The sequence below is a fragment of the Paramisgurnus dabryanus genome, chromosome 15 (assembly GCF_030506205.2).
Source record: "Paramisgurnus dabryanus chromosome 15, PD_genome_1.1, whole genome shotgun sequence".
In the NCBI taxonomy this organism is placed as follows: Eukaryota; Metazoa; Chordata; class Actinopteri; order Cypriniformes; family Cobitidae; genus Paramisgurnus; species Paramisgurnus dabryanus.
In genome coordinates this window covers 1,838,746-1,853,046 of record NC_133351.1, presented here as the reverse complement: position 1 = coordinate 1,853,046, position 14,301 = coordinate 1,838,746, and the positions used below count along the sequence as shown (strand labels likewise).

General features: G+C 34.6%; 2 protein-coding genes across 2 annotated transcripts; one reads left to right on the top strand and one right to left on the bottom strand.

The window, feature by feature from the left end:
* Positions 1-463: 463 nt before the first annotated feature.
* tmem169b (transmembrane protein 169b) lies at positions 464-4,348 on the bottom strand. Its single transcript, XM_065252361.1, has 3 exons — positions 4,202-4,348; positions 2,507-2,798; positions 464-2,176 (listed from the first exon to the last, which is right to left on the bottom strand). The coding sequence occupies exons 2-3, from the start codon at positions 2,760-2,762 to the stop codon at positions 1,560-1,562; spliced, it is 873 nt and encodes a 290-aa protein (XP_065108433.1). The 5' UTR covers positions 2,763-2,798; positions 4,202-4,348; the 3' UTR covers positions 464-1,559.
* A 1,893-nt stretch (positions 4,349-6,241) lies between these two features.
* On the top strand, positions 6,242-14,136 carry LOC135733608 (uncharacterized). The gene is made up of 14 exons (XM_073812013.1): positions 6,242-6,358; positions 6,438-6,494; positions 7,519-7,645; positions 8,711-8,800; positions 8,898-9,085; positions 9,791-9,833; positions 9,908-10,007; positions 10,381-10,516; positions 10,596-10,648; positions 10,725-10,897; positions 11,109-11,241; positions 11,322-11,369; positions 11,453-11,480; positions 13,502-14,136. The coding sequence occupies exons 1-14, from the start codon at positions 6,310-6,312 to the stop codon at positions 13,645-13,647; spliced, it is 1,371 nt and encodes a 456-aa protein (XP_073668114.1). The 5' UTR covers positions 6,242-6,309; the 3' UTR covers positions 13,648-14,136.
* The last annotated feature ends 165 nt before the right edge of the window (positions 14,137-14,301 follow it).

Genomic DNA, 14,301 nt, shown 5'->3' with positions numbered 1-14,301 from the left:
TATTTCCATAATATTTGTTTTCCTACTATGGAAGTCAATGGTTAGCATCAGCTGTGTGCTTACCATCATTTAATAAAAAAATCTTCATTTGTGTTCATCAGTTTGTGCTGTCTTAACTGAAAACAACTTGCCTGATTTTGACTTAACTTAAAATATATCAGTGCCATAGTTTTGCCACCAGCAATACAAGGTAATACTGGATGGATGTGTTACAGGTAACATAAGTTTGAATCTCAGGTCGAGGTCATGGCCTGTTTCTCATTTCCTCTAATGTTATTTCCTGTCCCAACTTTCTATTGTCCTTACAACAGGTTTTATTTGAGAAAGTTAGCAGTCATCTGTAAACTCACTGCATGATGAAAAAGAAGTAGAGAACAACGACTGAAGAGTCAATGACAAACAAACCTCAAGTCATGAAAAACTATTTTGAGATTATTTATCTCCACACGAAGACACAGGAAGTTTGTGTTGTCATACAGATCATGTCATTACAGATATTTGTGTCCTCAAAATCACAGATACCGTAACACACAGAGTTAAAAGTTTAGTAAGGAAAAAATAAAGCTACTTTAAGATACACAATTTCTCACAATCACACAAAGTGTCAGTTTATTTATAATATACATATGGCTTTATTTTACAGAAGGGTATAAAAAGCTTTTTAAGAGCATTTCTGTTCTTAACCCCTCCTGATTTAGGGTAATGCCTTCATAGACACAAGATTATTAGAATAAATACAATAAAACAGCAAAGAATAAATATTTAAAATGTATAAATCAAAAGGTTAAACGTAAATATGCCAAATCTTTGGAAAACAAACATGGTTAAAATAGGTTGTTGACAAGCAAATGACTAAATAAGTCAAACAAAATAACACAAACAAAAAAAGGGTTACTTGTACAGTGTGTTTAAACAGGCATAAAACAATTAATTGAGCAGTGTAACATATAAGTGTACAATTAATTTGATTATGAGGCGTCATACTGCATTTTAACTCTCACGGTTAGCACTTGTTAAAAATAATTGTTTCGGCTAGGACAACAAAATCTAATTTGTATGTATTTTATGAACTGGCTAATTCGTTTTTGTATGATTTGCTTTCGCCCCTCTGACCTGGGCTTAGGGGTGGGGTCCTTATTGTTTTTATTTTATTTTATAATAATCAAACATATTTGTACGATTCACTTCATACAAATTCGCCAACTCATAAAATACGTATACATTCCCATGAGATCAGGCTGGTTAGGACACTGTGATATATTTGGGTTAATATGACATTTGACAAAATCCTGTTTTATAGTTTTATGAACAAACTTTCTGGCTTCATTTAAAACCATTTGAGGTGTGAGATACCTGTGATGGTGCCTGATAATTTAGCCAAATTAAGACGTCTTAAAAGATGACAAAAGGCTGCCACATAACATTTAAAAGAATCCTCCTTGTTGGGAACCCAACATTGCTGAGTGTGTACCAAATTGCTCACTAAGTTTTAAAACATAACCAGTTAACAAAAATAAAACTGGTTTACACTGCAAATCTCTGCATCTTAATTCATTTATTCACACCGATGACGTTTGTAGATTTTTTCTTTGCAATGTCCCAGAGATGGTGTCCGAATCTAGCAGCTCTACGATACTGTACGGTGAGCAGTCCTCTAATCCGAGCTTCCCACAAGCCCAACCGCAGAAACCCTTCTCCAGGTCCCTGACCGAAAGCCACCACTCGCTAAACGCCCAGGACACCTGCGCTACGGCCGAGTACAGACCCAGAGACAGCGACACTGCCACGATGAGCACGGGGTAGAAGATGATGAGGAAGGGGCAAATGGTGACTTTGTGGCAGAATGTCCGTTCCTCATTGTACACTAGAAAAATGTTATACCAAGTGAGAGTTCCATAGTAGAAAGAGGTGATGAAGGACAGGACGAAAACTACCGGAGCACACGACAGACTCCAAAGGACAACGTGGGGACCTTGAGAAATCCCAAAAACACACCGGCATCTTGATCCCTCTCTGTCCTCACATTCAGCATCCAGACGCTCTTTCGAACTCGCCATCTCCTGCAGCTCTTTCTCCGTCAGCGTCATGTGAATGTCTACCATCTGACCTTTCTTTTTTCCTCGTGTGATCGTCCCTGTCAGTGTCACGTAGCGGCTATCTGGAGGTAGATTCCAACCTGTGAGGTGGGAACAATTCATTAAAAAAAACATTTGACAGCTTGAGAAACGTGTCACTCAACACCAAACACATCTGTAATGAAAAACGTACAATTATACTGAACATCAAATCTAGCAGCATCTCCAAACAAAAGATGCTATACCTCAAATAATCAAAACTATTTTTGAAATTATTTATAAGTAAATAGTCTGACATCCAGAGAGTGTCACAAAACTTTCCATCTTCATTTTGAACAGGCTATCTTGTTTTGAATCATTTGAAAGACTTTCGACAGAATATTTTGTTTGTATGTCGGTTATATTACCTAAAACGATTTGAGACAATTTACCTTCACAGCTTGGGTTGTTCAGAAATGTATCTCCTTCTTCAGTTGACCTCTCAGCACCCTCCATATCTCCATCACGCTCTTCTCCACCTGCACTCTCTGGATCACAGCGGTAGACGATGATGGACTCTGGCCGTGGTTCACGCTTTCTCCTCTTTCTTCTTGTGCCGGTGCCACAGTTTCCTTCATTGCCGTGTCCCTGAGATCTTTCAGACTCTAACTGAGGGCTCTCTGGTCTGAGCTGATCCACCTGCTCCATGCTTCACTGTACAGCTACAGGTCAGAATCTTGCAAGCTTTGTGATAAGGTAAAACTTTGGTCAGTCTAGAATATTTTTCTTAATTGAACAAGCAGATGTGTTAAATCAGACTTTTTCCATGTTTAAGTGCTATAATTCGGTCCCCAGTGCTTCTATCAATATAGAAAACATGAAAAATATCAACCTAGTAACTTTGTTTGGGTAAGCCATTTTCTGCAAGCATGTGGAAAAAAGATTTCGCTTGTTTTGTGAGGTAGGTAGCAAGGCAAATTACAATAATACCGCCCCTTTAATCTGTACTATCCAACCACAGGACTGCCATTTAGTGCAGAGAGAAAGAAAAAAATACTTGACAGCACAATTGAGTTTCAATTACAACAAACCACCATCATTGTGATCAGTGTTTGCATAATCCTCCGCTCATTTGCATTTTAAACGACACACCCAAAAACGGCACACTTTTGCTCAGGCCTACAAATTTGCAATTTTAACATGCTATAATAAATTATCTGTGGAGTATTTTGAGTTAAAACTTCACATACACACTGTTGGGACACCAAATATTTATTTTAATTCTTAAAAAAAATGAATAATATGACCCCTTTAAAGATATAAAATATTTACACCACCGTTTTAAAAATTTCAGGTCACGTACTCATTCAGTTCTACTTTACAATAATGTTGTATTTGTTAAAGGGGACATATCATGAAAATTAGACTTTTTACGTGTTTAAGTGCTATAATTCGGTCCCCAGTGCTTCTATCAACCTAAAAAATGTGATAAAAACATCCCAAGCATGTAAAAAAAAATTGGTAATTAAATTTTTGCTCCCCTTGTGATGTCAGAAGGGGATCTAATTATAATAAGGCCACCCCTTAATCTTCACTATTCAACCTTGGCGCCACCATTTACAGAGTGACAATTTTAACATGCTATAAATGATCAATATGGTATTTTGAGCTGGAACTTAATATTTTTACTCTGGGGACGGACACCAAATATTTATTTTAAATCTTTAAAAAGTCTTGTGAAATGTCTCCTTTAAGCAGCTTCTATCCTGAGATGCTTTATAAACAGCTTTGAAATAGTTCACATCAAAGGTAAATAACATCATCCATCATCTTTGGATGTTATGCAGTCTAGAGTTTATTCAAATACACATCTGTCACCCTTCCGTCTGTCAGAGAAACAAACAAAGCCAGGCAACACCAAAGTACTGAAGCCGATTAAAAGATGGTGTTTCAAATCATGTTATTATACATTAAAAGCATTCATTTTAAAATATCGTATGGTCACTCTTTATTTTAAAATAGTGCAGCTCAGGAATCTGTTGTCGTCTGCCAGCTGATCGACTTTTAACACACCCTAGATCATCAAACATTTACAGTGAGAAACAGATGAAAAGCTCGTGATGAACTCATAAACATCGCAGTCTTACCTGAAAGATGCACAACTGTAAAACTGTGAAGACGCGTGGCATTAAGTGTTTAGTTTTATTTGATGTGCAAACAGCACAGCATCCGCCATACAGATGCGCTGGGGCCACAATGAAAACAAGCCCCGCCCATTAAATCTGGAACTCTGTGCCGTCAGTTAAAAGTCCTTCCATCACATAAGGGATAATAACAAATAAAATTGAACGAGTACACATCATTGGACACTTTTACATGCACAATAATTTATATATACGTTAGAATTGGAAGGTCTCCTTTATAAATGTTTAGATATAAAAGGTTTTTTTTTTGTTAAGAAAGATGTAAAATTACCACCAAATGAGACTTTTATTGTTAATTTTTTTTTTGGTTATGGGAAAACCACTGATCTATATAAATGACTGGATTGCGCATGACGTCACACTTGTGAAGCCACCGCGCCGCCATGTTGGTATACCCAAACGTTCTATTAAATCAATGGACGTTATCGGATTTTAATGATAAAACATCACTTTACTCGTCTTCGTTTTTATATGTGAACTTACCCTGTACATTATTACAACACAAACGTCCAAAGCATGTAAATAGTTATTTACTGAAAGTTGTACATTTTGCGTTTTAATCAGTTATTATACATTCATCTTTATTACAGTATCAGATCAGCAGACAGACCGCAGCATATTTAGTATTAATGACAATAAACGTGCTCATTCTGAAATCTAAATAAATAATCATGCTTTGTACCGTATGTGCATGCAATAGTTTGCTACTTTTAAATTATGTTATCTAAACTTACAAGTTACCTAAACTTATTTAGAGAAATAACGCTGACCGTCACAGTGTAGCTGAATGTCAAAAAAACTTTATTTATACCCGTGTCATTAACAAATGCAACAGACACACTCACCTTAACGGTTTTTTATAAATCCATTATCCTGCCCGATTAAAACATAAACATTGCAAATAACACCAGAATTAACAAATAATTTACGTACACATATCCTAAAAATTAACCTTGTGTAAATGATACGTGGTAAAGGGGGTAAATTTTGATCATGATTTTGAATGGAAGTCAATGGCGCTCTCTGCCGGTTGGGTATACCAAGATGGCGGCTCGAACTCTGCGCTGGCTTCAAATCACGCAGTTACGTCAAGCGTTCTATGCGCAATCCAGTCATTTATATAGATCAGTGGGGAAAACCCATATACACCAACTTTTTGTTATTTCATATAGATATGAAGCATTATATAGAGTTACTACTCTTTAGTTAAAAATAATAGAGTAAAACGCACTATGTGAAGCTTGTACGTAATTATTTGCATGCTGATATACCTCTTATCTTATTATACCTTTTATCCTTCTCTTTTTAATTTTTTAATTTTATTTTCAATGGTTTTCCTATTTTGTATGCCTCAATGATTATTGTCATGTTAGCTGTAATGTGACTAAATAAAGGAAAAAAATTATATATACTTTTAGGTTGTTTTATTTATCAACATTACGATTTATATCTTAAACGTTTATATTTTTTATAAGTATTAAAGGTATTTGTTTGGCATAAGTTTATATTTTAGGAATATTTTAGGTTGACACTGGTGATATGCTCCTGTTAATTTATTACATTTTTTAAATAAAAAGTTATTATATGTGGAAATATATGCATATGGAAATGGCACGAATGAAAAGTCTAATGTCACTGGTTTCACGGGATTACACCATAAATTGGTGATTTATTGAGAAACCAAGCAATAAACTCAAGATTTAATTGAAACAGTTTCTTATAATTTGTTCAATGTTGAGTTTGTACTGATCGATACTTATGCTATTCATTGTTGTTATCATATGCCTTGATGTGTAAAGTTTTTAAGTAATTAATAATAATAATAAAAAAGTTTCTTAGTTTTAGTCATACGCAGTGCCGCAGCGCGTCACCGATTTTACCTCAGTGTGTGTGCACGCGCTTGCTTTCCGCAGTAACGGTCGCACTTGTACTCAGCGTTAAAAAACGCGTTAAACACGATAAAATACAACATTGCAAGGTTTAGTTAACAAATTTTTAGACACGCCTTTGTGGTGTTTTAAGTACAGTTCGTGTTTATGTCAAGTGTTTGAATGGAGGAGCAGACCATAAACCAACTTGACAACCTGCTGCTTCAGTTAGGTAACTTACCTAAGATGCGTGTACATTTATTATTGATTTTAAATGTTTGTTTTACTCTTTATGTATAATTTCACATCAGGTATAGAGACGCAAGAACTTGCTCAGAGGAAGGATGACATCAAACACCAAATACAAAGTAAATCAGCACCACGCTTCTGTTCTCAATTTAGTGATACAACTTATTTTAAACAAACCTAAGGGCTCTCTTAACTTGCTCAACTAATGGTTTGTTGTAACTGGGCACTGATTTATCTGTTGTTTTTAGGACTTGGACAATGTCATGAGGACTGAACCCAACACCTTGTCGTTGCTATCACTTAACCCTTTATGTTAAAAAAAATAGTTATAGCAACTTAAATGTGTATTTAAAAAAAAACAAAAATGAAAATATTTACTCCTACAAATATAAAACCACAAGTCTCAACTAGTTCTGGTCCAAATTTCAAGTTAAAATCACCCAAAAATGAGGTATCTGTCACACTTTTTGTGGTTAAACCATCAACGGCCACTAGGTGTCAACGGTTAGCTGCATAATCACAAATTAATAAATAAAAAGAAATGGCTGTCACTGCATTATTATTCATGCAAAATAGGTTTTGAAATAAGAAAACTACATTAAATAAAACTGTCAAAATTTTTGAAGATTTATAGATTAATTTTAAAGGATATTAGAATTATTAATATATAATAATTAATATGTATTCCTCAGTGACATTTAACAAAATGACTGTTACTATACAACTTCTATCATCAAATTGCCTTGAAATATGACCTTAGAGCTTTCCAGCAATATAAGTTTGTCAAGATTATTTCAGGTTTATAGGATATTAGTGTATTTATAAATATTTAATCATTCATATGTATTCCTATGGGGTCAGTGACTTTTTTAAAAATGACTGTCTCTATATAATTTCTACCCTCAAATGGCCTTGAAACATAAAAACTACATTCTTAGAGCTTTCCAAAAATATATAGTTTATCAAGCTAATTTCAGTTTTATAGGATATGTAATAATAAACATGTAACAACACCTGTTGGGCCCACCTGTTGGCCATGACATTTTAGAAAATTACTCTTAAGTGGGTCACACTTCGGATGAGAATACAGCCAGCATGAGTGAATGAATCAACCTGTTTGTTGTTTATCTGGTGTGTGTTTAGTTTTGGAGTCCAGCATTCAGGAGAAGAAAGATTATATTAACACAACCCAGAAGACCATCAAAAAACTCGATGAAGAAATTAATCAGAAACAGGACACTGTGAAGTTCATCAAAGAAAACATGAAAAAGTAAGTCAAAGCATGAGGCTTAACACAACATATAACACAAACCAACATTTATTACATTGCACTATAAAATGCTTGATTCTGATTGGCCAGTCACAACATGGAATGTTATTCCCAGATAACAACCGCCTGAAACTAATAACTCATGGCTGCCATTCATTTTGACAGGTACAGTTTAATATTACACAGTGGCGGCTCGTGACTGCTTATCCGAATTCAAAATATATGTGTTGGGAGTGTCATGTGTGTTGCTCTTGTTTTCAAAATATGGTTTTGTTGCATCATGTGAACCATGTGCATCACGTGTTTTTCCAAAATGGTAAATAGACTGCATTTATATAGGACTTTCATAGACCTATTCACTCATTTATACAACGACGGCGGTGTCAGCCCAATGCGCCATACAGCTCATCGGGAGCAGCTGGGGTTAGGTATCTTGCTTAAGGACACCTCGACACGACACTTGGTCAGACCTTCCGGTTATTAGTCAACCTACATGAACCACTGCCACCCCAGTATAAGGTATTTGAGATATATCTCAAAATAAGTGCCTGCTGCACACGCGTCATCCGTTTATGATAAAAGAGACGCTCACGTTCACACAAGACACTCTTTTAACAGTAAACTCTGATTATGCGAGTGTCTGATAAAACGCAAGCATTTTACATGTATGACATTGTATTTACAAATAGTTTGTGACATTTTAACGTCTTTTCTTTGAGTTTTCCTCGCGGAAGGTCTGCATTCGTTAAAAATGAGCGAATATTTCAAATCAAAAAAAATTTTTGGTTCCTTTTGTTCCTTATTTATGAGGTAAATGGCCGTGTAATAAATGGGATAATGTACACTCAGCAGGTTGTTATCGCAAAAATAAGCCTTGAAAGCTTGATCAGGTTGTTATGGCAGAAATAAGCCCCAACAGTATGATACAAGATTTCTCAATAACAACTTGATCAAACTATCGGGGCTTATTTCGGCCATAACAACCTGCTGCCTATACATTATTCCTTACATAAAACATTGAAATGTAAGCGTTTTGATATCATTATATTTCATTCTATGTATCAGTCTCCAGCAAACAGGAAATCTCATGCTTCAGTATGAAAAGACACTGGAATCTGAGCTGGAAAAAAGACAGGACAGCTATAATCAAGACATGTGAGTCCAATTTAAAGACAACTTGAAGACACAGTTACAGTTATTCACCATATCTCTAATTTCTTTTTATCAATACATTTGACATTCAACACTAAAGGAAAATATTCCAGGAGAGAATGGAGAGCTACAGGGATGTGTTTCAGCAGTATAAGGACAGATACTGTCTAAACCCAGAGGCTCAGAAACTACTTCAGATTCAAGCAGAGAATGAAAAGATCGAGAAGAGAATCAGAGAAACTGAGAGCCAAATAGTGGAGAAAGAGAGAGAGCTGACAGCTGCACTCGGTAATCTGATCACCAAACTATCCTGCTATCTCCATCTAAACTGTTTAAAGACTAATCAAATCCATATTCTCACATTATTTATCTCACATTTTTCCAAACGTGGTGTTATAGTGGTGTTGAAGATTTTCAATACAGTGGCGGTAGTAACTACATCTGTCAAGTTTGATCTATTTAAGCATTTGTGCACATACATTCATAAAAAATGCACTGCAAAAACATTATTTTCTTACTTAGTATTTTTGTCTTGTTTTCAGTACAAATATTAAAATTTACTTGAATTAAGATTCATTTTCTTGATGAGATAAATGACCTAAGAAATAAGTCTAGTTTTAGACCAAAGATATAAAATTTAAGTGAATTTGTGGATTTTTTTCTTGTCTTGAATTAAGTGTCTAAGAAAAAGTAAACTTATTTCAAGATTTTTTTTACCCCAGATTTGTTTGCTTGTTTCAAGCACAAATTCACTTAAATTTCTTAGGTCATGTTGAAAAATACTAAGTAAGAAAGTCATTTTTTTGCTGTGTGGTCCAAGCTGTCACTGGGGCAGTGGCCTTTTAAAAGGTCCTAATATCTAGCATTTAAGGTATACATTTGGTACCAAAATGTACCTTTGAGATACTAATACTCTTTGGTACCATTATGTACTAATAATACTGGACCATGTTTTGAACATTTTTTCTGACAGTGTTTTTCCCTGTTTTGTAGGTGTGAATGACCCTATTGTCTCTATTGCTGATGGTGCTGACAGGTATTTTATCATGACATTAGGCTTCGTTTACCAGAGATTACTCACATTCTCCTTATTACAGTTTTTTTCTGAAGTAACCACAGCAATAGTAAGTGTCCAGAATCTGAAACCTTACAAGCTGACAATAATGAGTCATTGGGGAAACTGGATTGTCACCAAGACCCTGAAATGCAGGTAATTCTGCTCTTATCCACTTCACTATTTAGCCTTTAGGTGAAATCATTTACATGTACTTTGCATGACAGACATGTTCTTTTTTTATCCAAATCAACATACAGTGCATACAGTTTATATTTTTTTGTCATCAAACCTATGACCTTTGCGTTGGGGTTAGAGTTTATATCATCTAGAAGTTACAGTAGTCAGACAGAATTTATATTCATATTATAACTCTGTATGAAGCTTCACAGAACTGGAAATGCCTGTTATTCATAAAAACCCTAGGGTTACTAGGGTGGAGATGTAAAACTATCTCAAATCTACATTCTGTCAAATGTCAAAAAATACAATACACAGTAAATGTCACTTTGAAATTGTAAACTTTTAGAGGCCTGCAGAAGAAGCAGATGATCGTGGAATGATTGTCGAAGAATTTTCTGAAGAGAAAGATCAAGAAGACATGAGTGAATCCGACACTGAGATGTTTAACTACGCCTCATGGCCAAAGTCAGACAACGTAGGAGGTAATAAATAATCAGGATTTCCGAATGTCAGTATTCCAGAGAGTTACTTTAGTATTACAATTTTATTATTTCATTTTAGATCAAATCAATCAAGAAGGCGATCAGAAACAATCAGAGAAGGGAAATGAGCAGGTAAAACAACCAGACCACATAGGTTTTATTTTTCATCACGTTCTTTTATGATATCAGTGTTAATGATTTTCTGCAGGAGGAGAATATGAAGAGTTCATGTGTGGAGACATTAGCAGAGAATGATGAAGATGATGTAGGGAAGAGTAAAGTGGGCGATCTGGAGGAAACAGCTAGTGAGGGAGTCATCTGTCCACCACCTTCACCAGCCAGAATGAAAGCTGTGCTGACAACCCCAACCTTCTCCTTAAAGTATAAACCCTTTACATCTATAAATTTGCACTTACATGAAGCCATGAATCCTAGATTAAAATCAATCATTGAACAACATTCACAATCACAATCTATATAACATTTAAAATGTTGCCATATTTAAATTTTTAATTTCATGTTGACTTTAACCTACCAGAGCAGCTCCTTAAAACCTCAACCTGAAACTAATCACTATTAAATCTGTTAACAGTAACAGTCCCTACTGCTCACCTGAACAACCCGACATCTCCGAATCCAAATCACCTGCTTTTGTTTTCTCTGCGATTTCTGCTCCGAACACTCCAAGACTGGGCTGTGATTTTGGCATGGGCTCAACAGAAGAGGTCAACCTCAAACACTAGAGAATATTTGATGAAATAATATCATAGACGGATCAGTCGTTTTATTTTGCTTTGTTTTGTAGGCCTCACCATTTATATTTACAAGCTCCTACTTCAGCGACAAGGTATGTGTGAAGATCATTTTGGTTAATGGCAGCTAAATGATGGGATTTAAGTGTTTGATATCTGAATGTGTCGTTTCTGGTAACAGAAGTCACCAGGATCTGGACCAAAGTTCTCAGGTAAAGTTTATAAGTAAATTAAGTTCCACAAGGTATTTTTGTTGGCCAAACCCATCGTCCCGAAGTCAATGGGGTTTTAGTTGAACAACTTAAATAAGATATTGAGTTAACAATATTCTATGAAATAAAACACAGCAGTAATACCCTCACTTGTAACTTTTCAAAGCTTTAACATGTCTTTAAAAGGGCGGTTGCTAACAAGTTGCTACATGCATGGTTCCCAAGTCAAATGTCAAATTCCCTGACCTTTCACGCTGACTAAAAAGCTAAATTTCCATGACCTTTGTCTAGGATGGCGTGAGCCTGGATAATGTACTGTACACTGTGAGTTTATAAAAATGTACACTCAGAAAGGATGTGTTAATCTTTATGCATTAAGCTTTTAACACATTATGTGTCATTTTTGTGTTAAAATATAACACAAGTTGTGTTAAAACTAACACAAAATGTGTTGTTTCAATAATAACACAGAGATTGGTGGATTCTGGGACAACGCATTTAGTGTGTTGTCCCAGAATCAACACTGATGTGTTGATTTTAACACATTCATTCTAAGGGTGTAGCTTAAATGTGTTAAATGAATAAACAGTGCAAATAAACAGCTGTTTAGATTGTAGTCTCACTAGAAAACAGCGGAGGCTTGGACCCGGAAACGGTATATTACAACTTAACAAGCAGATTAAATTTTGATAAATTAAAAAACTACATTTAAAGCAACAAACAAAAATCCCTGATGTTCCATTTGATCCATGATTTGGATAAAACAGATTCCTGACTTCCAATGTCTGGAATGGATCATTTGAAATACCATAATATTTCAGACATTCCATGACCCTGTATATCATAAATAAAGGTCTCAAAAACAATGCAACATGGGCACAATTCCTAACAACGATTCATCCACAGAGTATTTCCTTATCAAGAACATGTTTTTAACCCATTTATTCCTAAAACGCCTGCTAAAAACGTCTATAAAAACCTATGTTATTCTAGGATAAATACCCTTAACTCCTGAGGGTTTTCAAAAAAAACTAAGAATTGTCAACGTCTACAAAAAACGTAATATCTAAGCCTCTGTAGCACTTAGAAACATGAAATAAAATGCATTTTAAAGGTAAGAATCTCAGGTTTTATTAAAACATGCTCCCTTGGCACTAACAGCACATTTTTAAAAACATTTTCAAATTAGTGAAAAAGGATGCTGAATACAAAATGCTGCACCACGCAGCAGCCGGCAGGAGGTTCAGAGTTGCGCAATGCAGTAACCGGTGGTAGATGTAATGTTTTGGTGTGCTGCATCAGGCGCAATTGTGTTTAATCAAGTTTGAAAGAGCTGTCCGAAGCTTGGTGATGTCGGGAGACCGTTGTGTAGTTCACTTGTAGCCTAAACTTAGCTTTTCATTTCTAGTAAACGCATTTTTAAATTAATCTGTGAAGATGATCTGTTGAACAAAACGTGTGTGTCATAAACTTGTTAAACATAGAAAGCTTGTTTTTTGTGATAATCCAAGTCTATGGGAAAAATGGATGGTGTGGTAACCAGCATCTCGCTTACTTCTGGGTTTGAACTACAAAAATAGTAGTGCTGGGCAAAGATTAATCGTGATTAATCTCATACAAAATAAACTTAATTTTTGCATAATATTTGTGTGTGCGTAATTATTATGTATATTTAAACACACACACATACATGTATACTTTTCGGAATTTTTTTATTTATATAAATGATAAAAAATTATATAATAGAATATATACAAATATAAATATATATACACATGTAAATGTTTCCTAAATACTTACATGAATGTTTGTGTATTTATATATACATAATAATTACACACAGAACACACCTGTATATTATGTTACAAATGTGATTTGATTAATCTTTGCCCAGCACAAAAAAATAGTCATCCCTGCGGCACTCCTGTCCACATAACAGAATCAAAGGAATAAATAAATATAATATAAACGTAAATAAATGATATTGTAACGAAATGTAATACTGTGTGTTTAAATGTAAGGTTTCTTGTTCGATGAAGGCGAGAGTCGACAGGAAGAGTTTTCATTTTCATTCAGCAGTGATAACCCACAGCAGAGCTCCTCAACACAGCCGACTACAGGACCTGATGATTCATTTCCATTCACATTCAGCTTTGGAAAATTATAACCACGTAACTATAAATCTCTCTTCGTTAGAAATCATTTGATTTATCTGTTAGACTTAATGTGTGTGTGTTAATGATTCTGGTAGTTTGTTGGTAGAGTTTGTTTGTGTCAGGAATCATTTATAATAACTTACTTACATAGGTTATAATAACTTAAATAATAACTTATTTACAGTGTTACAGAGATAACTAAAGAGCAACATTTGGTTATTAAATGTTTGTATATCTAGTACTGCTAATACAGAAAGCTTTCAAAAACACGTTTGTTTAAATATACCTTTTATTATATGTTTTATTATATGTACTGTATATTTATTGTACAGTAAATAACACCAAATACTTTTTTATTGACATTCAGCTCTATCATTACATTCATTTAACATCTATACTTTTATTAGAGATTTGTAAACAGAAATACCATTTCTAAAATATAAACAGCTGTGAATAATGTTTACAGTATTAAGGCAACAAAACAACAATTTTATATTTTATATCTCACAGTACGATATGAAAATGGCCATTGACGTATTAATACTGGAGATAAAACACTAACATTAAACTCTTGATTTAAATTAATCACAGACACAATATTACAGTCAATGATCTGAAGTGCACAATAACAACACAAACATTTAACAATGAAAGCAGCAGGTTTA